The sequence below is a fragment of the Pantherophis guttatus genome, chromosome 1 (genome assembly GCF_059756535.1).
Source record: "Pantherophis guttatus breed Tessera chromosome 1, ASM5975653v1, whole genome shotgun sequence".
In the NCBI taxonomy this organism is placed as follows: Eukaryota; Metazoa; Chordata; class Lepidosauria; order Squamata; family Colubridae; genus Pantherophis; species Pantherophis guttatus.
Window position 1 is genome coordinate 57,096,094 of NC_142063.1, and position 26,647 is coordinate 57,122,740.

At 36.1% G+C, this 26,647-nt stretch overlaps 1 protein-coding gene across 2 annotated transcripts in view; it reads left to right on the plus strand.

The window, feature by feature from the left end:
• SLC25A21 (solute carrier family 25 member 21) overlaps positions 1 to 26,647 on the plus strand; it is a 263,467-nt gene that overhangs the window by 134,918 nt on the left and 101,902 nt on the right. For both annotated transcript variants that reach the window (XM_087874625.1, XM_034418043.3), the window contains one exon: positions 15,759 to 15,807. In XM_087874625.1, coding sequence (XP_087730751.1) covers positions 15,779 to 15,807 — 29 coding nt within the window. In that variant the 5' untranslated portion in view covers positions 15,759 to 15,778. The remainder of the gene's footprint in view (positions 1 to 15,758; positions 15,808 to 26,647) is intronic.

Consider the following 26,647-nt stretch of genomic DNA (forward strand, 5'->3'; position numbering starts at 1 on the left):
GGGTGCTGTGTCAGCTAGAACTTTGAGGACCAGCCTAAAGTATTATTCGTTCATCACTATCATACATTTGAATGGCTGCTGAATGAGTGGTCATTAACTGAGGACTAGTTGTATTCTTTTGTAGCATTCCCATTGTTTTAATTTTATCTAAAATCAATTCATCCCTAGGATATCTCAGTATAACATCCATAAAGAACCATACTGTAAAATACATTCACATGTTTGGGCAAACAGTGCCACAAATTTGTAACAATAAAGTGTGGTAACCCCGGCAATTTTTAAATCCATGTCTTTAAAATAAACTGCAGATGCGGGCCTTCACAGTCTATAGATTTGAAACGCTGATTGTACTCTTCTGAATTTCTGCATCATAAGCATGTCTGCTTATTTGCTGAATAAAATGATTTGCCCTTTGTTCTGCATTAGGAATTTTAGAATTGATTCTTTCAGGAATTTTGTTTCCTTGGGCATATAGTATTTCACCAAGCCAGATTGGGGTTTCCCCTTTTTCAAACAGATGTTCGAGAGAGAGAGAGAAGAACAGAGGGGTTCCCCTTCCCTTTGGAAGAAGATATTGTAGAGGGAATAAGAAAAATGTTCCTGCTTTCTTTGCTGATGTGTTTATGAAATGTTCATAGTCAAGCAGCTGTAAACGGAGCAGACTCAGGCACTGAAAGAAACTTCTGGAAAGTAACTATTAGATGTCTACTGGCACGGCTCGCCAACATTTTATATCCATGCTATAGAAGCAGTTTCCCTCAGGAGAGACCAAAAAATGTTTGGTTTCGATTTTGTTTAACCCTTAGCCAGACTACTTGACAAAAAACCAGAGGCAGATTGGTACCAGCCAAGTACAAGGTCTCTCAAGGCCAGCTGACCCCTGATGGTATGTAAGGGGTGGAAAGTTATCATTCAGCACCACCTTGCAAGAGGGACTAGGTTCTCTTTCCCAGCAACTGATCTTGTCATGTTTGCCTAACACAAGGGCAGCAGTAAGTGAGACATTTAAAAAATTGTTTTTTAAAAAGGAAGATCCTGAACTAATATGAGGTGCGGGGCTGTAGCTTAATGGACTGGCAACATAATTTGCATGCTACCCTGTTTTCCCCCAAATAAGACATCCCCTGATAATAAGCCCAATTTTTTGAGCGCATGGCAATAAGGCCAAGCGCTTATTTCAGGGTTCAAAAAAATATAAGACAGTCTTATTTTCGGGGAAACACAGTATGATCGAGCTGGGTCCATTCTATTCATTAGTAGAGTGAGGAAAGTCTTCTGTCTGAAATCTGCTGTTTTATACCCAGTCCTTATTCAGAAGACCAAGGTTTAACTCAACACAAAAAAGCTTTTTTTGGAGATTTACCTGGTTTCTACAAGGCTTTCCACAATGTAAACAATTGTGGGCTTTCTATTTAGACAAAGCAATTTTAAAAACTGGGAGTATCCTAGGATACAGACAGGTTGCTGCAACTTAGGTTCAAAGGCAGTTATCTTACAGATACATATTATAAATCACATAGATATTTTTAAAAATATATAATTTTATAAATTATAAAATTTACCATAAAAAAAATGAATGCTAGATTTAAATATATATATATATAATAGAAGATCAGAAACCCACATCAGATATTATACATTTATTAAAAGCTGGCTTAAGACAGTATGCTGTGTTACAAATTTAAATGAGCTCAGATATTGAGCTAAATGTGCATTCTTAAAGCTCCATTTAAAAAGAGAAAGAATGGATATTTTTTCTTGGGGGACTCTTCTCTGGTGTGGATGCTCTGACCACAAGGTCTCTCCCTCATCAGCCATTCCTTTTTAGCGAAGGGACAAGGACACACTGAGGTGATAGACACAAACCTCAAGCACCGTTTGACAGAAGAGGAAGGAGATGTTTATGGCTTAAGGTAGAAGAGTAAATGGTACAAACCATGATGCATAAAATTCATAGCTGGTTATTTTTGGCATCTAAAATAGGTGGAAAATCCCACAAGTACCTTTTCCTGTTTCTAGAAGAATTTTTTTTTAAAAAAAAAACATAATCTATTACTAATAATATGGTACATTTTCGCACCCTGACTCAAAAATCAACTGCCTGGGCTTCTACCCAACACTAAAGAAGGGGAGCTGTGGGAAATAATTTGTGGGATTCAGAGAGTTCTAGAGTAGTTTTCAATCATCTTACCTAAATGACAAGATGTTTTGTTTGTAAATGAAGCTGAAAGGTCATTAGTAAGTAAGATAGATCTCTATAAATTAACCAATGACCTCTATATTAAAACTATGGATGGGGGAGAGTCCTAGTAAATGTATCATTTACAAAACCAGAAAAAAAAAAGGTTTAAAATAGATTGTGAAATCTGAAAAATTAACACTTTTGAATAATATTGTGTTTTAAGTACCATAGTAATGTTTGAACAGCTACTTCGGCACTCAAGGCAGCATAAAGAATTTGATAATTTGTAGGATGGTTTTTTTGCTGCCATATAGAAAATCTATATTAAGGATGTATCATCCATAGCATGAGTTTAACATGCAGTTTGTAATAGGCCATAGCTTTCAATTAATATATTCATTTTTTAATTATTCTGTCTATTAGTAACTAGTAATTAATTAAAATTTTTAGAGCAAATTTCTAAACAACAAATACCTAGCTATGCTATGTATTCTGGGTAGTACATACATTTTGAATTCAGTCTTAGGGGTGCCTTAAATCAGGAATGGAGCAGCCTGCAACCCTAGAGAGCATATGAGCTGTTTTCTATGCAACCCAGCAGCTTCTGAGCACACCAGTGGAATTCATGAAGGCAATTGCCAGAGAATGGTGCAACACTCCTATCATTTAAAGAACATGTGTTCAAAAATAGGCTTTATAGAATTTTTAAAGAAAAAAAAGGAAATTTCTATTCTTCTCCAAAAGCCCATGAAAAAAAAAATCTGCCCACATATGTGACCCCACTAATTCTACTTCATTGGCCTATCCTTTGTAAGTGTTGGTTTGCCCTAAAAATTTAAATTGTAACTCATAATCACCCCTATTTAAATCTTTTTTGTTGCATAATGTTAGAAAGAAGTTTGACAAAAAGGACAAATCCCTTTTAAAGCTGAAAACATCAACCACAAATGTAGTTTCAATTTGTTCTCCTAAGTCATTTTAAAATTTATTTATTTTTACAGTGTTCAGTGCCTCAAGCAAATGGAAATTTGTTCTGCATATTTAAGCTGTCTTTATGCACAAATGCAATGTATGTTTATCCTTGAGAAGAGACGACTCAGGGGGTAGGAGGGTATGGTAGCACTCTTCAAATAGTTGAAAGTATGCCATAAAGAAGAAAGTCAAGACCAGTCCTATCTCATTCCAGAACACAGAACACAGAAGAATGGATTTAAGTTGATAGGATCCACTTAATTGGTTTTGTTCAAGGGAAAGCTAGACAGCCATCCCTTTGGAATGCTTTCATTTGGATTCTTCCTGGACAAGAAATTGGACTCAGTGGCGAAATTGGCCTGTTCCAATTGGTACATCACTGTATGATTGGATACACTGGATGTGCTAAAGTTCATTATATGGTGAATTGTTTTCAATTAGCAGGACTTAGCTTATACAACTATGCAGCAATTCCTTCAAAATCAATGTATCTTTACAGTAAGTAGATTGCTGTCAGTGGACTGGGTCCAAACACATGCAATCATTCTCATTTCAGGTCAGTGAAGGGCAGTAGAAAGGGACTTTAGTTGATTTCCCTTTCTCTCAGCAACCACTACATACCAAATCTGCTTCGGAAGTTTAGAAGACGCTTTAGTGCAGGGGTGTCAAACTCAAGGCCCGCAGGCTGGATCTGGCCTGCGGGGAAACAGCAAAGGCTTGGCCCATGGTGCCTCTGCCAGTGAAAATGGAGCTTGGGTCTGGGGCTCTGCCAGCAAAAATGCACCCCCCCCAAGCTCCATTTTTTCTGGCAGAGGGCTATGAAAACAAACTAAAAACAAAACAAAAGGGGAAATGTTTCCCCTTTTGCATTTGAGCAAGCAAGAAGGGACAGGAAAGGAGAATGAGGAAGAGGAAAGACAAAGGAAAAAGAAGGGAAGATGGGAAGAAAACAAGGAAGGAAAAATAAGGAAAGAGGGGAAGGTAGAAGAAAGGAGAAGGAAGGGGGAAGGAAAAAGAAGAAGAAAGGAAGGAGGGAGGGAGGGAGGGAAGGAAGGAAGGAAGGGAGGGAGGGAGGGAGGGAGGGAGGGAGGGAGGAAGGGAGGAAGGAAGGGAGATTATAATGAGAGTGGGGGAGGGTCTCAGGAAAGTCCTGCCTTGGCCACCACAGGTGCCCCCAACACGATCTGGCCATGCCCACCATGGCCCTGCCCACCCCAGCCATGCCCCTTCCTCCCAGCCCCGCGAGGTCAAACACAACTCTGATGCGGCCCTCAATGAAATCGATTTTGACATCCCTGCTCTAGTGCATTGAGTGATATAGAAAAAGGAAGTATTTGTGCAAATTGTTTCCCTCCACCTTCCAATCACCAAAACTATTAAACCTTCCATGAATGGAGGATCATACTAGGATGAAGTCCAAAATTGAGATTGTTGGCAGCTGCCAGAATTTCATGAATCCCATTGGTTAATAAACCAAAGACATATACATTTCCTGTGAATATAGAAAAAAATGATTCTGTGTGTTTGTACATTGATACCTGATTTTCACCTGTAATAAACCCCATCCAATATAGCATCCACCTTTCTGGAATGATCACAGCATTTCAAGATCTCTTCAATCCCTATGTGCCATGAGTTTAGGATTGCTAAATATTTTGATGCCAAACTTTAGCAGAAAGATTGCTGGCTTATTGGTTCTACTGCATCTGCCTTGAAGACAAGACTGCTCCTTGAGTTAAATTAATAAACAGGTTTCAGATTTATATTTTGTTGAAATCTGTGCACTGATACAGAACTTTGGAACAGGTCATAGGGCATATAGATTTGAACTTGTGCCAAGGGTCTGGACAGATGAAGTTAATTAAGAACAAATGAAGGACAGCTGCCTTTTATGTTTCTACACCTCTTTGATCTGACCTACTCTTCAAACCTCTATGGACAAGGCAGTTAAATGCGAAGACATCATGGCCCTCAAGGGTGATAGTCCATGCAGCCACGAGCTGTTAGCTTTATTCATTAGAGAACTGTAAACCTGCTGAAATCAGACGGACACACAAAGAACTATCCTAGTCAGTTCAGTTTCAACATAGGAGGATTAAAACAGTTTTCAGTAAATGTCTAAAAAAGGTTTGCTCTATCAACAAAACAATAATATATTGTTTATTAATAAGGATATTATTAATAAACGATATTATTAATAAACAATATACTATTGTTTTGTTGATAGAGAGCAAACCTTCATATATATATATATATATATATATATATATATATATATATATATATATATATATATATATATATATATATATATGTATGTTTTCTCAGGTTTTCGCGGGTGTTTGTATGTAGGTCTTTGGTTATTCGGGTCTTCTCCCATGTAAAATTGGAAGTGTCTTGGCGACGTTTCGACGAAGTCTCATTCGTCATCTTCAGGCTGGTGATCTCGGCTTCGTGTTCCTGAAAGCACGAAGCTGAGAACACCAGCCTGAAGATGACGAATGAGACTTCGTCGAAACGTCGCCAAGACACTTCCAATTTTACATGGGAGAAGACCCGAATAACCAAAGACCTACATATATATATATATATATATATATATATATATATATATATATATATGCAAAAAATTAAAATCTCGGGTGTTTTCCCGCTAAATGACTTTTAGCTGAGGTTTTAAAGGACCTTGCAGAGTGCTCTGTAAGGAATTTTAGAAGATTTTAAGCTGGGATTTTAACCAGGATTTTAAATATTTTAACCAACTTATTTATAATGATGCGGGAAAACACCCGAGATTTTAATTTTTTGCATATGCACACCCGCGAAAACTTAAGAAGACACACATATATATATATATATCTTTTTTCCTTTTTCGTAAGCTTTTATGTGCATATTCTTTCTAGCCAGGTTTTACCTACGTAAACTTAGTTGTTCTACAGCGCTAGGTTCTGTGAAATCTCATTCACAAGTTTCTGGGCCTTTTTTCTGCCGACAAACTGCAACTCTGTGTTGCTCTCTGGGAGACTCAGATAGCTATTTCTGCCTCTTTCTGGCTAGAAAGAATATGCACATAAAAGCCTACGAAAAAGGGGGAAAAAAAGATACATTGTACCTTTACAGGGAGGATATTTGAGAAGTGGGTGTGGCTCACCGAAGACGCCTTAAGAGGCAGAAATAGCTATCTAAGTCTCCCAGAGAGCAACACAGAGTTGCAGTTTGTCAGCAGAAAAAAGGCCCAGAAACTTGTGAATGAGATTTCACAGAACCTAGGGCTGTAGAACAACTAAGTTTACGTAGGTAAAACCTGGCTAGAAAGAATATGCACATAAAAGCCTACGAAAAAGGAAAAAAAAAAGATATATTGTACCTTTACAGGGAGGATATTTGAGAAGTGGGTGTGGCTCACCGAAGACGCCTTAAGAGGCAGAAATAGCTATCTGAGTCTCCCAGAGAGCAACACAGAGTTGCTGTTTGTCAGCAGAAAAAAGGCCCAGAAACTAATGTTTGGATTTTTAAAAAATTTAAAGGCCTTGGGAGTGGCACAAATAGAAAGCATTTTGAGGGTTTTTTTCCCACCTGCACCCTGAGCTTCTTAAGATGCTACTGGTCATAATTTCTTCTTCACCATGGAGTCCTCGTTGCTCTCTGAGCTCAGTTGTTTGCTTGCATTTATTTATCTGAATAGTTCCTGGTAAGAAGGTAACTTCTTCTCTGCCTGGTTAGAGAGTTACTGGAGGAAGGCCTTTTTCATTGCCTGGACCATCACTCTTGTAATTTATTACAAAAAGTGTCTTGCTTGCCTATCTCCATCAATAACATTTGCTTTCATAACTTTCTTTTGTTTTTATCTTCAAATCTGGTTTTTTCATATTGCTTCTTGCTTCTCTTATAATTTTAATATGCATAAATCACCATTTTAATGTACTTAAATACTTCTTAGGTTTTGCACAACTGCATAAATTGTCATCAACCCAAATTATATCTTGCCCTCCATATCAAAATCAAATTTCTTGTTAGTTCCTAAAACTTTAAGTATACAGTAAATTTAACATGTATTTAAGTGATATGTTATCACATAGTTACCACAATACTGATTAACAACTAGAAATATAAATGCTAGGCTTCAAACTAGCTTGACCTCCTTATATTCTCATAAGGAATATTAAATATTTTTTCATCCATTATTTTTTGAGGAACTAACATTTCCACATTTTTCCCTCTGTTATTTTGGCTTTAAGCCTGTTTCTCAAGAATGTGCAAATATAGTGTCATATTCTCATCTTATAGATCCTGACTTTTTAAAGAAAGGCTATAATCAAAAAGTTTATCACAGTTGGATTGTCAACAAAAGAGAGTACTAGATTTAATGCAAATTTGAAAACAAAACTGCAATAAAAGCAGTTCTGTTGTTTGAACACTATTCTCAAATGTGATACCCTCTCTTTCATGTAGGATATTGTTCCTTTGCATGTTTCCTATTAGGGTTACTATGTTTCATTACATTTATTTCTATTTGTTCTGATTTTGTAGAAGAGCAACTGAGTATAGAATATTGGAGAGTTGTACAAGAGACACTGTTCACTGTCTCAGAATTTTAGATAAATTGCAAGTCTTAGTATGGACCACAGAAATAATCTCATGTATACACCCTGAAATTGACCAGAAATCATATGTTTAAAGGGACCTTAGGTTAGAATAATGGTGTTACTTTTCCTATCCAGATATAGTAAATGATATAAAAGTTTGTTAGATTCATGATAGCTCTATTTTGTTTGGCTCACTCTCAAATCATTATGATTGGTTTCTTTGAATCTTCACTTACATCACCAGTAGCTGCTGATGTCTACATTATAGAAAATCTTGACAAAATACTACCAATCTAAATAATCTAAAATAAAACCATTCTAGCATGCAAAGATGGTTTGGCTGGTTAATAAGAATATATCATTTATATTTTTTACATAGTTCTAATGAAGCTTTTTAAAAGTTACATTGAAAAATGTTCAATTTAGGTTTCTAATAATCTATCATCTTTGGGCAAGATACTTGAAACACCGATGGCAGCCAACTTTCTACATTTTTCTACATTTTACAACTTTCAGGACAGAGATGAAAATGATTTTGTACTCCCTGGTGAACTATCTGTTAATGGAAAGAAACAGATTGAATGTAACCTTGTTGGTTTTATTGTATTTCTGTGTGACTTTTGATACATTAAATCATAACATTCATGGAGCAAGACTGAGAGCTGGAGACCCCAAGCTCTGATAGTTCTATTCCTAGCTGAAGAGTCTACGCCAAAGGATACCAGTGGGTAATTTCTATTTGGCTCCATTGAGCCCTATGGTATTTTCTAGTTTCATCCTCTTCTCAGGAGAGGTAACACCTGTCTGTGTGAAATCATTGAGATTTGGAACACTGCTAATACTTGTTCCGTTTTTCACTATGTATAAAGTCAGGTGCAGCTATGTTGAATATTATTGATTTAATTACAAGAAGTCATTCATGTTTATAGATTAATTTTAATTCTTTTATAATGTGTATGCATGAATAGATATATGTTTAAACCACATATTCAATCTACATTTTTTAGTCCTGTTGGATTCTTGACTTCTTTTGCTCTTATTGTTGATTTAAAAAATTGCTTGGTATACATTTTTTAATCTTACCTTGGGAACTTTTAGCTATAGGGGTTACTATAGGTTCCACACATGCACTGAATTTAATTGAATTGTGTGTGTGTTTGTGTCCACAAATGCCCACAGCAGTGCTAGTACAACCTTCTCTGTATAGCTAAATACTTAACCAACTTTGACAGAAGACCTACTCCAAAAGTGCTTACTGTAGTTAGTAACAAACAATACTGGTATTCCAATCCATCCAAAGGTTTCTGCAGGATGGGAGGGATAGCTGGATGGGAGGAGGAGAAAAAAACGTGGAGCCAAATGACAAGTACAAGTAGTCCTTGACTTACAATGGGGCTCAATTACAACTAAAAATTGAGCCCAAATTTTCTGTTGCTAAGTGAAACATTTGCTAAGTGAGTTTGGCCCCATTTTACAACTTTCCTTGCCACCCTTGTTAAGTGAATCATTGCAGTTGTTAGGTTAGTAACATGGTTGTTAGGTAAATCTGGCTCCCCTGTTGACTTTGCTTGTTAGAAGGTCGTTAAGAGTGATCACATGACCCCGGGATACTGCAACTGTCACAAATATGAGTCAGCTGAATTTTGATCACATGACCTTGAGGATGCTACAAAGGCCATAAGGGTGAAAAATAGTAATAAGTTGCTTTTTTCAGTGCTGTTGTCATTTTGAACAGTCATTAACCTAACTATTGTAAGATGGAGATCACCTGTATGTGCTTCTGGTTGCATCTTTAAGTTTAACATAGGGATGAGAACAGGTTTTTTATACTGTTGTACTATTTTTGTACTAAAGTTTTTAAGAAAACAGATAAAATGTGCTATTCAGAAGGTCTAATGCTGCTGTAGAATTATCTCATTACCATGAAGAGGAAAAGTTACAAGCATGCATTTGAACAGATCTGGCATTTTAATGTTGCAGAAACTATAAAGTAGAACTAATCATTTAATCTATTTTATTTCATATTTGGATTATGAACAAAACCTTTTTTTATAGCAGCAGAAACATTTACAGTGTTTCAACCATTCGTCAAGTAACGTAGCATTCATTTGGCAGCAAAGGTGTTGATTTTGACAGAACATTCTTTTTTAAAAGCTTTATTTTTCATAAATCAAGTCCTAATAATTAATTCTTAGTTCATGTGTAGCAGTTTAACAATCAGATGTATTTTTACAAGGCAAGGCAAGGCACATATTTCAATATTTATTATTATTTTGTATATTCTAACATTATGCATTCAAATGCCAAAACAAATATCTATAGTTCCAGCTATGTAATATACAGTGCCTGACATGTGTTTCTTTCTATGAGAAAATTTCCATTGTATTCTGTTTCCTCTGTGACTATCTTATTCCAGGAAAATAAGAAAAGCACACTGAGAAGGGTGAATAATGTTTTCCGCACTAAGGGAGTCAGGGGGTGGGGGTACCGCTATAAACTGCATGCATCATTCTTCCCAGCCCCTAGGACCTGATTTGACCAACACATAGAAGGTAAAGACTGTAAACTGAATGGATATCACTCCTGAAGACATTGGAAAATGTGCAGAATCTATCTATCTATCTTATCTATCTATCTATCTATCTATCTATCTATCTATCTATCTATCTATCTATCTATCTATCTATCTATCATCTATGCAAGTTCTCTTGCAAAGGATATTATTTTAAGTTTTTGGCTGGCAAGATTTTTTTCTAAGCAATTTCCCTACAACCTGGCACACAACCCTGAGAAACTCAGCGGTTGCTATAGACTCTCTGCTGAGCTAACACACTGGCCCTTCTTGCCTCAACTTGATAGAATAACTAGTAATGGATGTTATGTGAGCCACAAACTCACACCCACAAAACTGGAAGTAGAAAATTAATATGGCAGAGAAAATACTATTCTATAATAGTATAGTAGTATACTATATAATAGTATAGTATAGTCTATAATCATTCTATAAATGATTCTTTTGGCAAGCACAGATGTAAATTGCAATAGTAGAGACTATATATAGCTCAGGGTTGATTTGATGGGTTCTTGATGTTCTCCAGCCTTAGTTTTCATCTTTTTTCCCCTAAATGAGTTTTTTTTTTAATCGGTCTGTTGAAATAATTTCTGATTTCATTCTGAAATGAACCCTATTAACAAATCTTTTAGAAAGAACAACCAAAAGTCAAAAAGAAAGTGACAAACCGGCCTAACCGTATCCTCTCTTGTCACACACCTATTAACGAATAGTCAAGTAAGCAGGAACCAGCATCTAATATTTGCTGTGAGCAATAAAAAAAAAATAGCATGCTAATTAAAGAAGAAACATTTCCTCCAATCAATACATAGTACTCAAACCAACACAAGCTCCTCTGTATAAAAGAACCAACAAAGCTCATTTCTTCACATTAGAGTATTGATGATATTACCCAGACTGGTAAGAAAATGTTTGCCAGAAGAAAATCAAGCTTGGAGAATATTGGAAACACAACAGGCATAACTTAACTGAATTGTGTTAGATGTTTTCAGGTTGAAATCTATAGTTCAGAATTGCAGGGAAGAAAATTCCCTCTTCCTGAGTGCATTTATTACCGATATTCAAAGACTCTTTGTAGAAGTTCTTATAATTTACTGAAATCTGCTTTATGATGCTTTTGTAAAAGAGGTTTCCTTTTTTTCTCTTTTCTCAGAATTATTGAGTATTTCATTCAAATTTCTGCTTGTGATATTTTTGATCTTATTTTATTGTTGCAGGCTGTAGATATTGCTACTGTTAGGCATCCAGTGGTTGTCACAATGATGACAATGGTTGTTATGCAAATGATGAAGATTATGTGATTTGCATCATTTGTGATGTTGGCATGTCATGACTTTTTCCTCAAACCCACCCACCCCCTTACTACTCATAGTGTTGTTTTTGGTTGCACATTTTATGTCATTTTGAATCCTTTGTGGTTAGCCATATTTTCCACAATCAACAAAGGCTAGGGCTAGGTTTTAAGAAAAACGTGGGATGACAGAGAAACCATAGATTGACAAAAATAACATTTATGCACATCCCTGAAATATTTAATAAGTAATACATACAAAAGTGCTTAATCCACCCATGCAAATTTCACTTGCATTTTCTTTATCTTTGAAAGCAGTTTTAAACACAAATTCTATTTCCCCAATTTGACTGAGATCTGGATGGGGAAAAAGTGCAGACTTTTTCCTTGTTTTAATGGACATGCATAATTTAGGCCCTGTGATCTGTGTTTCTCTTCTCTACCTGCTACCACTATTATTTACTACTAGCTGATAACCCGGCGTTGCCCGGGTATTTATTTATCCCAATCTTGTATTAGACAGGAAGAGCAACTTCACCCTGAGCCCTGATTTTGGCAAGAATTAAATTAGTTAAAAATGTTTTTTCCTGTGCCAATGGTGAAATCCTCCGTGGTTTACCACCGGTTCACTGCCTGCGCATGAGTGATGTGTGCCAAATGCACGCTGCACATGCGCATGTACAGTGCACACCAAATGCACACCCCACGCACATACACAGTGCACACCAAATGCGCACTTCATATGGTAAAGGAGGCTTAAGAAGGTAAATATAATAGCATGGAGGGGAACAGCTGGGTCACGCAATTTAGATTCACTAGAAAGCAGGAATATAAATTGCGCAGCACAGTGAATATAAATTGCGCGGCACAGCTAATTGTTGGAAATACCAATTCGGAGTTGCAGTAATGTTTTATTGATCATGGCCATACATTTATACTCAAGAATAATCAAAGCCTTGTTGAAAATGGACCAAACGTAATTTCTAATGTTGGATTTTCCCACTTACCAGAGGGAGCCCCCTTGTGGAATACTGTGAAGCTGTTACCATGGCAACTCCACTGTGCTGTACAGTAGAAGCTATTTTAAGGCAGTACAGTAGAATCCATTTTAAGGCACAACAGGCTGTATCTTAACAGAACACACACTCCGAAGGGTGTTAGGGGTGTCTTACCCCCTCAGTATTTTTTCCCAGAGAGTAACTCATCTGTGTACCAAGTTTGGTTGAAATTGCTCAAGGTATTCCAGAGTTATGCTGGAACACACACACACACACACACACACACACACACACACACAGCCATTTTTATATAGAGAGATTATTGCCTATGATTGTATTGTAATGCTTCAGTTTCAAGTTCCATGTATTCTATTAACAGAAGACTGGTATCAAATATTTAATGGGTGGTCACAAAGCAGAAAGGGCCAACCTATTCTCCAAAGCAGCTGAAGACAAGACAAGAAGTAACGGATGGAAATTTATCAAGGAGAGAGTCAGTCTAGAACCGAGAAAAAATTCCTAACTCAGAAAAAATTCCTAACTCAGAACTCAGAACAACAGGGGAGCAGAAGTTGTGGATGCTCCATCAATGGAGGGTTTTAAGAAGAGATTGGACTACTATTTGTCTGGAATGCCATAAGGTCTCTTGCTTAAGTAGGGAGTTGGACTAGAAGACTTCCAAGATCCCTTCCAATTCTGTTATTCTGTTTTGCTGGTCATGATCACATCTTAAAAAGGACCTTCAAAGCTGACAGATACAGTATTATGTAAGAGAGTAGCACATCTTTAAAGTCCTGGACTATTTTTCAAATTGTCAGAAATGCAGCTAACTCCTCATATTTTCTGGACAAGTATTATTCAAATGGTAATATAGAAATTATTATTATTATTATTATTATTATTATTATTATTATTATTATTATTATTGATAAGGAATGTATGTTGAGTTTTATCAGTTTAATGACAACACTTGCAGTTGCTGTGGTTATTGTTCTTTTTGCTCTCTTCTTGCCTCTCCCATTCTTCCCTCTTTCCATCCATCCTTCCTTCTTCCATATCTGCGTACAATATTCTTGGCTATTATGCAGAGAATGCTGCCTTGGGAAATGAAGTAACTAGACAAAACTACTGTATAATTAAATGATGAGAACAAAGAAGAGATTTTTATCCTTTAAGTAACACAAAAGCAGATAAAATGTTGAAGTTACCAAAATATATTTGCTGCCAATGGAAGTGGAATTCATCTGATTTATTTGCTGGAAAAATGCCTGCAAGAAAAGAAGAGGAGAGGAAGCTAAGAAAATTATAATGAATGTTATAGCAAATCTTCATGAGATGTTATATTTATTATTAAAGTAGGCTTTGGGAAATTCCAAATACCCTCTTGCAAAAAAAAAAGATATCTGGACTGAACAAGCTGCTGGTAGGAGCACCCTTGCGGCTAAGAGTAGGAATTAGAAAATACCGTATAGTTGGACACAGTTCAGAAGTCTGGCAAAGAAGAATCAAGGGAGGGATCAGAAATCCTGGACACAGATGAGATTGTGAGGAGGATCATGTTGAAAAGTAGGTGCTCCATTACTGGTCAATGCAATATATTGGTCAAGTTAAGAAAATAAATGTGGTGGGACTATTAAATACTGTAGTCCATTCACCTAGCTAATCTTATACCAAATGCAATTCACTTGACTTAACCAGGTTTTTGTAGCATCAGACCAAAGAGAAATTGATTATGAATGGTAACAGATTATGTAACAATGTTGAAATACTGTATGTCTCATAATTTCTGGGGGTGCAGCTAACGAGCAGGCTAGCTTGGTTGCTCAACAGCAAGATACTGGTGAAGCAGGCATAGCAGTGGCCGCATTTTCTGTGTGGCATGAGAAAAGTACATTTTCCTTCCCCTGCCTTACACTTTCTATAGAGAGACAATCGAGAGCATCCTGTCATATTGCATTACTGTCTGGTTTGGAAGCATCACTGCTTCGGACAGGAAGGCGGTACAGAGAGTGGTGACGATGGCAGAAAAGATTATTGGCAGTTCACTTCTGTCTATCTAGGACATGGCATATAAGCACTGCTTGAGCAGAGTCTGCAGGATTGTCAGGGATGCTACACATCCTCTTCACAACCTTGTTATTTTCCTTGTTATTTTCTGGGAGGAGGCTTCATGGTATCCGAAGCAGAACATCCAGATTCGGTCAATTTTGTTCCATATAGTATCAACCTTGTGAACTTGAGTTTCCTCTTTCCGATATGAATTCAAGATGGACAGTGATTTTTATATATATATATATATATATATATATATATATATATATATATATATATATATATATATATATATATATATATGTATATATATATATATATATATATATATGTATATGTATATATGTATATATATGTGTGTGTGTGTGTGTGTGTGTGTGTGTGTGTGTGTATATATATATATATATATATATATATATGTGTATATATATATATATATATATATATATATATATACATACACACACACACACACACACATATACATGTGTGTGTGTGTGTGTGTGTCATGTATTGTGTGTTATGTATATGTACACTTTTGAGAGCAGGTAACAGAATTTCATTTCTAATGTGTGCCAGTGTACCCACAGTAAAAAATGACACTGAAGGTTATTTATCTAAAATGTCCCAACACAAATCCAGCTTTTTGTATTTGTATTCTGACATTGCATGCAGGTAAATAAATCTCATAGCATGTATTGTGTTTTTGCAACATAAATTTCATCATTTGCCCTCTTTCTGTGAACCACAAGATTCTAACACTTAGCATTAGTATTCTAAGATTCCAAAACTGCAGATTGGCACTGCTGCAGAGAAATAATATATTGGTAAAATTGCAGATTGAATTAGTGAGATATCTTTAATTTCATCCTATAATGTCTTGGCTCACGTTTTAACACTTCAATACAGTTTTTAATCAAGGCTTAATTTCTCCCCCAAAACTTTACTGTCTCAAAAGAAGACACTGGGCTAATCTGAAAAGAACAAGCTTTTGTGTTATCCTTGTTTCCCATGCTAAACATGCTTAGCACTAGAACATTTGATACTTCAATAGTTGTAGAGATCAAATATATTTACCAGGCTTCTCTCTTCTATCATCTTACAGGTCTTGTAGAAATTTGCCTGATGCATCCCCTCGATGTGGTGAAAACCAGGTAAGGTTCTGCTTGAACAAGTTTTATTGACATTGGAAGGCATCCAAATTGGAAGCTGTCAGAATTCAAAACGCTCAAACTTGTCCAACTAAGATAACTTCTCCCTTTAATGGCATTTATATTTACTTAATCTTTTTCATAGCGTTTGACAGGCAGAATTTAAATGGCACGATGCATTTCTGCTTGGAGGTCATCTGGAGGTGCTAAATACCTCTTTATAAAATGTACTCTTCATGTGACAGCCTGAGATCCTTTTTGTTAAAAAAAACGGAGGAGGGGCCCATAGAAAGGTGTTTGTGTGTGTGTGTGTGTGTGTTCCTCTCTATTGTATATATTATCTGAGGTACTGTTTTGACTTGAAGCTGGAAGTGACATATTGCTTTAGAAATAAAATAATATTGATCGCAGATGTGGTCTGACACAGCAAGTCATGTTCTAAAAAGTCATCCAAAAGTATTCTTTCAACCTCTGTTTGCACATGGCAGTTGGGTAGTTTCATGGTAGCCACCTTCAAGCAAGTTCAGAAATGTATGGATAGCAAGTACCACTTGTTCAAATGCTTTTAAAAATACTAACATGTTTAGTGCTAGCATTGTGGTTATCACAGTATCATCATCATCATCAAAAATGCTTGTCATGGTAAATGTTTCAGATTCTGTTTCTAAAAATCACATCCAGTCAGTTAGCATAAGAACACTGCACCTGACTCATTCTGGGAAAGCTGCTGGGATTTTTTTTTTCTGCCTTTTGCATTTCAAAATAAAAGTTAGAATATGTTAAGATTTTGATTTATTTATTTGTTAGACTTACATCATACCTTACTTCCCAAGCTCAAGGCAAGATATATAGTGCTTAGTGTAATTAACTGAGGGACGGAAAGTTTCTGTGACTGAGGGTACACTTGAACCTGGACCTCCCTAGTGCTAGTCCAGTCCTTTAACTCCTATCCCACAGTGGCTATCACAAATTCTGCATCCTGGATATTTGAAATTAGAAATCTAGAGAAATTTAACCCACTATATCTTTGCATGTTTGCATGGTTCTCTTTTTGCAGCAAGCCGTACGTTGTTTTAACATTTTATAGGAGCCGTAGTGGTGCTGTAGTTAGAATGCAGCATTGCAGGCTAACTCTGCTACTGCCAGGAGTTTAATTCTGATCAGCTCAAAGTTGACTCAGCCTTCAATCCTTCTAAGGTCAGTAAAATGAGGACCCAAGTTGTTGGGGGAAATATGTTGACTCAAGACCAGGGGTGGGTTCTAAACTTTTTTACTACCGGTTATGTGGGCGTGGCTTATTTTGTGGGTGTGGCTTGGAGGTCATGTGACTAGGTGGGCGTGGCTAGCTGGTCAGAGTCATTTCTGGAAGGTCCTCGCACTTATGACCAGTCCTCGCACTTACGACCCGACTCATTTGTTTGCTTTTAACACTGATCAGCTGTAGGACGGCCCTTTGAAGCCCTGCGGCAAGAGTTTAAACAGTTTTTTTCCCTCTAGTCATCAGCTGGGACTCAGGAGGCAGCAATAGATTGGGGGTAGGACCAAATAAAAGGTAAGAATAACGTGGGGGTGGGTGGGAGGGCGGGGGGGGGAGAACCGGTTTGGTGACGTCATATCATCACCGCTACCGGCTCGGCCGAACCGGACCGAACAGGGAGGAACCCATCACTGCTCAAGACCACTTGGAAAGTGCTGTAAAGCACTATGATCAGTATATAAGTCTAAGTGCCATTGCTATATGTTTAACAAAGTATATTAGCTTGGTTCAATTTTATGCTAAATCCAAAGTAAACAATGCACATCCTGATTGGTTGGTTATTTATTTATTTGATTTCTATAGCCATCCATATCAACAAGTGACTGCTAAATTACATTTGTAAAATTAAAACAGTACAAAATAAATATATATGGCACATATCTTTGAGTGTAATTCAGCCAGTCACTTCACTGTGATTGTCTCTAGAACTATTTGTGCAGTTGAGGTTAAGTGTCATGAAGTTTCCTGAAGAAGAAAAATACAGGAAATTTCCATGAACTTTATCTTAAACCAAACAAATGCAGCATTTGTGAGGATTGATAGATGCAATCCATAACTAAAGAAAAAAATCAGTAACTTCCAATAGATCTCTCTTATCCATAATTAGGAATTTCTATTTGTCATATAGAATCTCCAATTTAATTATCTGTTACTTTGTGCAATGCATCTGAAAATTGCATCACTGACTTTTAATTTGACCCATTTGTTGGGCAAAGGCAGAGTCAACTGTAATTAAGAAAATCTGTTTACAGAGAAGAGAGAGCCAAGATTTGTAGAAGAGATGAGAAGGCTGACATAGGAGCATTGTTGTCAACAAATATGAAGGAAACAAGTGTAGCATATATCTGAAAACAGTGCTCGTAAGCCAGGTTGATTCTCTTTTTCTCAGAAGAATGTGTAGATTGGTGCAATCTTGATAATTTTTCAAAATATTGTGATACATTCAAAGATCTGTACTAAGTACAAAATTAGAAGTTTCTCCTTCATCAAAGAATAAATTTAGTGTTCTGAAAGCATTTTACTTAGAAATGTGTAAGAACGTAAATTTTAAAGTATGAATTTTTAAAACATATATGCTCATGAGTAGATTTTAACATGCAGAAGAAAAGCAGTGAAAAAACATGATACAGTTCTGTCCATCCTTGTTTGGTAATGTTCTATTTCAATCAGTTTACAGTTCTGATGGAGGATATAGCAGCAATCAGAAAATTTCCCCAGTTGTACCTTTTATTCCTGCACACATGGAAGAGGAGTGTCAGGAAGACAGAATCCAAAATTTCCAAATGTCCAATCAGATTGGCCAATATTTGGGCCATAGCTTAGTGTAGAGTACGTGTTTTATACTAAATGGTTCCAAATTCAGACTCCATTTGAAGAATGATGGGAAATATTCTTGGAGAGAAAGTGGCAGGCCAATGAAGACACTGTAAACAAAACTGAAGTAGACAAAGCAATGATCAGGTAGAAGGCAAATGTGTCAGCCATCATATCTGAGCTTAACATTAAATCATTGATCTCCTGACATTTCTTCTGTAAATTCAGTTCTTGCTTGACTTGGGAGAAAACTCACAGTGCAGCTCAATGAGATTAAGATCATTTTTACAATTAAGAATGAAGCCTTTCCCAAAATTGATGTCAGAATTTTTTTTCAGTGTTCTAAAGTTTTCAACTTTAGACTTTGTTCTGCTGTTTTGAATTAATGGCTACTTGGCACAGAGCTTGGTGGCCTTGAACTGAGGTAGTTTTCCCACCAGCCCACCTTTTATATTTACATTCATTAAGGACATTGGCTTTGCTTTTTAAATTTAAGAGAGTCTTGATACATTCAGTCCTCCAATCTGAATAAGAAATAAGAAATAGAAGTACAGTAGATGTTTCCAGAAAGAATGTCACATGATTTTGTTCTCTGAGTAGTATTTGACTCATACTGCAGATGAGAAATGTTTTGAATTGAAAGATGTCATAAGGATTAAAAATTAGAGAGAGTGCAAAGACATAATCATTAAGTAACGTCAACCGGAAGGTACAGTATCCTTTTCAGTATACTCCAACCACATCACATAGACGCAGCGAACATTCCTTCATTTAGGAGGGATGTTGATGTCTCGCATTAGATCACACAGCTTGCTATTGCCTATTAGTTAAAACAACACTTTAAGTCAAACATTTCTTTGATTGTATGAAACGCAAGCATGAAATTCCATGGTAAGGGCCATTTCTAGTGAAAAATTAATTTCACATTTCTCTATTAGCTATTATTTTCCAATTAATGTTTGTGACTAATTTCTGATGGTTTGGACTTATTAGAACAGCTCTGTTTCCTGCATATGTTTCTGATATCTTTCCAGCTGTTGTTTTTTAAAGTGTCTTTTCCTTTTATTTTATTATTTTTCCCGATTTTTTTTTAGGTAATCTATTCTGAAATATTCAATTTGAAAAGAAGATCATGCTTACTGTTTGAGGTCCTTTGTTTCTATATCTGACTTCACAATTTTGTACATTTTTTTTCTATTGAATTTTTGTAAATTTTATTTTATTTTTATTTTTTTGTTTATTGTATGGCATCTACAGAGGTCATGCGATCATGCTGCCTCTGTAGTTTTTGACATGAGGGATGCAATATCCAGTTTGGTTGCCAAGCGTATCGACTTTTAGCTGCTCTGTTAAGACAAAATATTGCCTGGGGTATACCATTATGGAGTTAATCTACACTTCATACCCCAATTTTTGTAAAGAGGATAATTGATAAATCCTGCGATTAATCTGAAAATGTGCTTAAAAATTGAAGCTGGTCATTATTGAATGCCTTTTCTTCCTTCATGGGATTCTAAAGATAACCTATTATTTTTAACAATTGAACAATTAATGATTGAGAATGCAATTTTATTGTGTCTATCTGGAACATTTACATCAACAAGACTTACTTTCAGATAAATGTGCATGGGGTTTCAGACTAAATAAGTTGGATGCATTTTTACAAATCTTTTGGTTCATCTTTTGTTGAACCAAAGAGAAATTTGTAATTATATTTGGAATTACCTCAGAGACTGAGTGAAGAGACACTGCCTAGGGAACAGTCAGATAACAGGATATATAGGCCACAGCTGCATAATGGACTGAGCAAGAGACTCTGGGGGGACCTTCCCTGAGTTATTGGACTGTAAAGCAGGAGCGTTGATTGTACTTTCAGGCTTGCATGATTCTGTTAATATTGCATTACACTGAAGTAGAATTAGCTTATCGGGCCAGGTTTCCTGCCTAGTCTACCTGGTAAAGCTGACAGGAGAATACCTTTCTATTAAGAAGAGGGAAATGGGCGATTAAGAAAAAATAAAATATAAATAAATAAATAAGAACCAAGCCTATATCAGGATACTTATTTCAGCCAGTGTTTATTTAGACAATCTTACCAGATCTGCTGCGGAAATGTTTTATTGAAATATTTGTATATTTCAAATATTAAATAGGTGGCATAATATCATTGTTCCATGGCAAGTGTCACCAATGGGAGAAGAACTGTCTATTTGGATGAATAAAAAATAAATTACTCAAGAGAGTATTACCGTGTTTTCCCCAAAATAAGACCCTGTCTTATATTTTTTTGAACCTTGAAATAAGTGCTTGGCCTTATTGCCTTGTGCTCAAAAACCCTATTGGGCTTATTATCAGGGGATGTCTTATTTTGGGGGAAACAGGGTAGCAAAATATTTGTGGGTGGGCTTTTGTATAGAAGTATACTATATATACTTGCAGTTATCAGGTATCTAGAACAAGGTGACCGTTTACCTTTACTGACAACTTACATACACTGGAGAAAGTAAAGTAAATGGGGATGGTAGATAAATACTGTTTCTGTGTTTCTCTCTCTCTCTATGTCTCTGTATGTGTGTTTCTATATATTTGTTAATCCTGCTTCCTGTTCCTGATATTTTAGGAAGAGAACTGTGTGAGTCTATGGTGGCAAAAAATCAGGAGTCTGCTAGGATCTTTTCTGACTAACATACCAGTATATTATTAAACAAAATAGGCTTATAACTTTTAATAAAATCTATTAGAAAAGGTGCTAACAGACTCTTTTTCATTTTCCTTCTGTTCCTAGAATCAATGTGACTTGCAACTTCAAAGGCAACTATATTTCTTGATCATGGCGGTATGTCATGATCCACCCTAACAGGCCAAGCTGAAGACAAGGCATATCTTATACCACGAAATTAACATTTTTCATTCCAAAGATCTTTCATCTAAACCAGGGGTGGGGAATGCTTGCCCCTTTATGACCTGTGGACTTCAACTTCCAGAATTCCCGAGCCAGCCATACTAGCTCAGGAATTCTGGGAGTTGAAGTCTACAGGTCATAAAGAAGCCAGAGTTCCCCACCCCAGATTTAAACTGACATATATTTCCAGTAGAAAATGGGGTGCTCTAAATAATTTATTAGCAGAATAAAGGATTCCTTTTCTCCTACACACTTGCAGTATTACCTCCTTATTGAAAAAAATATCATACTGGCATAGTATACATTGATTGTTCATGTATCATTTCTCTGTGGCTAAGGCAGAAAAGAAATTTGCTTGAAATGTGAAATACATTTGCTTGCCCTGGAAAAAGCTGCAGCTGATTAACACTATTCTCATGCCAGATAGGATAGTTGCAGACTTTATTATGGAAAGTTGTTTCTTAAGATACTTTTTAAAATATTGTCTTTCATAATAAGGCACCAGACTGCATTTTCAGTTATATATTTGGTGGAAAAACAAATTCACCTACAGGTAGCCATCATATATAAGCGGTGGGAAGCTTTCTAGTATATTACTGCCCTACCCCTACATGTAAGTTTATTCTACAAAAAAACTTGGTCATGGGAATGAGGTGCTCTCTGGAATGGGATCCTGTGGCTATGAAATTGCCAAAGAGGCGTGAGCACAACTAGCCTCTTTCTTTTCCCTTCTGAATAAAATATTATTATCCGTGTCCTTATATTTAATCAGATAAGTAGACTGAGTATTGTGTTCAGAGACCAGGTAAAAGATATTGCAATAATTAATTTTTGTTTGTACAAAATCCAGTTTGATCTTTGCTTGTATAAATTATTAGCCTTGCCTACTGACAAAAATCTATCATTTTTCTACCTATCAGTGTCTTTCAGACTGTTGATTTTTATCTGCCTCTTTGCAAAGTTTTGGGGGCAGTTTTCCTAAAATTTATAGAGGTATGCCTCCATGAATAGTGTTGTAGATGTCTTTCTTTTCTGCTGTTATTATTGTTCGTACTATTATAACTCTTCAACATTTTATTTGCCACAGCCCCATAAGTTTAGATAATTGTTACACCGAACAAGAATTAGTTTAGAATTATAGTATCTGCTACATAGAACAAGAATTCCCTCTGCCTAACCTAAAACATTATCAAGAACTAACTTATGTTTCTACCTGTTAAATCAGATGTGAAAATCAATTACTGGAGCACAAGTTAAGCTATTCCTTTGCCATCAAAATGTGTTTCTTCCTCCTTAACAGAAATTCAGACCTTTTTATATGAGCATCTCATCCTAGCCAAAGAATTTTTAAATGTTTTTTTCTCTTGTTCTGCATTTCCAGATATCTTTCTTCCAAACAAACTTCTGAGATAAGAAAAGTAGTAGAAATGGGTTTGCTAGCAGAGATAAAATCTACTGCAATGTGCATATGACATAGTTAAATACTTTGCATATTACAAAATCATAAAAATATATTTGGAATCAGAAGATATAGTAGAAAGTACAGTGGATTATGTTTACAAGAAAAGCATATGCTTAAAAATGGATTTTGGGGGGAAAAGCAGATGTTGGAACTAGAGAAGGAAAGCCACAGCAGGAATACAAAAAAAAAAAAACCCCCAAAAAACAGGGGTTCTTTTTTGTGTGTACATTTTAAAAAGGGATATTTAATTGAGCAACTGGGAAAGTTTAAATGGGATGACTCTGGAGACATCCATGGTGCACATAAGATATTTCAAAACATTTCAACAGAGTGGGTGGGTGGGTTATTAACAGATGTTAATGATTTGTTGGTGGCATGAGACATTAAATCACAATCAGGGTAGATTGTGGTCATGCCTAGTTTCTTACCCACAGATGAAAATTCAGAGTTAGACCACTGTTATGCCTGATTTCTTACCAGTGATGGACCATGTGTGCATTAAATAACCACTTTGTTTTAAAGATAATATCAGGTCCCTTATATTTAACTATTTTTCATGTCACTGAGCTAACATTAGATAATTTATGAGTACAGTCTTTTTAACATGACCTTTGGATATGTGAGTCTGTGAAGTTTCTCAGGCGTGTGTATGTGTGTGTGTTTCAATTCAATGACAACTAGAAATTGCAGATACAAAAGAGAGAAATGCAAATGGTTAAAGTACTGCGTAACCATATCATCATCAATTGTTCCCAAAAAAGCTGACCATTAATACTATATTTAAATAAAGCACTAAAACAACAACATTATGCTTTAGATTTCCAAATCCATCCTGCAAATGAATAAAACTGAGATAATATCTTGCATTTTGTGCTTTCAGTGTGTTTTTGTTAGCAGATGTAGCAGTGTGTATTCTAAGTCTAGAGGGATTTTTTTAGAAACAAGAATCCTCTTATTGAGCAGTTTATGGATAAAAAAATATATATTTCAATGTGTCTTTGGGAAAATAAGAGTCTTATTTTATTGTTCATTTCTCAAGAGGATGCAAAGAAGCAGTTACAATGTTTTAATTGTTGCTCATTATAAAAGGGCCATTCCTGAAGCTGGTAAAAGGCATGAAAAATAGTTTTTTCAACTTTCTTTTTTTTCAAGTGTTTTGAAACCAGAACGTTCAAAATCTGAACACATTTGAGACATACTAGATTTGAAAAGGTGAGCCAGGTTGGCAAAACTGTGTGATTGTTTAGCATGGTGTTGTACTTTAAAATACTGGAGATTTAGTATTAATAAAATCACTATATTGAATACAATTAATATTAGAATTATAATGTGCTAACTATTAGAGAAATTCCCCATCATGTTTTCTATACCTGATTTTTCCTAGGAAGTATCACATATTTTGAATCATGTAGCCAGGTTATTTGATGCTATTATAATATGTCAAACAAAGCCAGTTTGGAGAACAATGACACAAATTCCTGATCAAACATAGTCATTACTCTAGTGAATAGTCCTATTCCTTTGCAGAGCAATGCTCCAACCACCACCAGAATAACATTTGTTTGTATTGCATTTTGTGTTTGCATGCCCATTTTTGGTTATATTTATTTTCATTGCTTGGAAATTCTTTTGATGAAAAGGAATTGCACATATCCACATATATGTATAAATAACCAAACTTTCAAAAAATGCCTTTCCCATTTCTCATTTCTTGAAAAACTGTGTACAAATCTACAAATTGTATTATGTTTTTAAAAGTATAAAACAGAATAAAATATCTTGTTGTTTAGAACAGCCCCCACCCAAATTCATACCCTTACCAAAATAACTTTCTGCATTCATTTTTATTACTTATTTTGACAAATGACATGATATTTGAAAGTCATGTGTTTTCTTTACTGTTTCATGTTGATTTACGATTTGAGGTTTTCCTGAGATAATATAGAAGTGCTAGAAATGCTTTTGGTTATACACAAGCAAGAACTTTCTTTTTATCTGAAAAGAATTAAGCATTATTATACTCTGTGTATTTAATTCCACATGTACTTGCTTTCATGTTAGATTTATAAATATAATATAAAAATCATATAGTTCATAGTGCTAGTTTTCATAGTTCATAATGCTATTTCTTTAAGAAACTGCATGAAAGATGACAGCATAGAAATAGGTAGTCTTCGCTTAAGTCCTTGAACTTACAATGGGCTAAAAAATAGTTGCTTATGAGCTGTCCTCAAAGCTATGACTGCTGCACCTCCCTGAATGGTCACGTAACTGCATTTTGAGCACTTGGCAACCAGTTTGCATTTATAACTGGTTGTATAAATAAGTGATGGCTAACCTTTTCCAGACCGAATGCCCAAAGTGCACAAGCGTGCCCGAACCCCCAAAATACAATGCACATGCAGTCCTGCGCATGCGCGTGTGGCCCCCGTGCATGCGCTCCATCCCCCGCCCATGTGTGTGCAGCCCTGCACATGCACCGCACACCCTGCATGCACCATGTGCCATGCTCCCTGCACACACCATGCCCCCGCACATGCCACAGACCCACATATACGTGCACAGCCCCCCCCGCATGCTCCCTGCCCCCTGTGCATGCGCGGCAGAGACCTGACGACCAGATGGCTGTCAGGAGGCATGTGCGCATACGTGGCAGAGCTGAACTGGGGTGACGGCTCATGTGCCCACATAGAGGGCACTGTGTGCCACCTGTGGCATGTGTGCCATAGGTTCGCCATCACAGGTATAAATAGTTGTAAAATCAAGTCAGGCAAGGAGGTCCAATTAACAACTGCAATGGGTCCAATTATGGTAATAAAGAACAACCTACATTTGATGGATCTAATTCAGTGGTGGGATTCAAATAATTTAACAACCGGTTCTCTGCCCTAATTATTTCTTCCAATAACCAATTCACCAAACTGCTCAGAAAGTTAACAACCAGTTCTCCTGAAGTGGTGCAAACTGGCTGAATCCCACCACTGGTCTAATTCCTAGTTTGTTCTTTAGAAACGGGTAAATTTTGAAATAGGCATAGAACTAAGGGAAGTAATTTGATAGTGAAGCATGTTAACCAGGAGTTTTGGAAGGTGTGGGTTTTCTTTTCTTTTCTTTTCTTTTACATTCCAATAAAAACACATAAGAGTGCATAATGGGGGCAGTTAACTTTTGAATTCAGTTCCCATTTTTCATGGAGTTATTTTCAGATTTTAGCCGACTGTTTTTACAAAAGTAATGGCGGAAAGGCTGAGAGGAAATTTTATTTAAATGCTATTTAAGCATCCCTTTTTCTTTTACCTGATAGTTTTTCGGATGAATGCAAAAAAAAATTTCACATTAGTACTTCAAAAAGGATTTCTCGAGGGAAATTGGTTGTGGTTTTGGTGCTTCTTCTTCACCTACTATTATTGGTTAAAGAGAAATTGAGCAAGAACCCCACTTTTAAAAATAATGACTTCTGGCATGCATTCAACCTTCTATAAAAAATATCTTTAGAATTTGGATATATTTTGTTTACTTGTTCTTTGGTAGTATGCATAGTCTGCATTTTATACGTTGGTTTCAATAAAGGCTCAGAGTTGAAATGAGGGGTCCTTGATGCTCTCCGAGCTTGGTTGTTTTCTTGCAG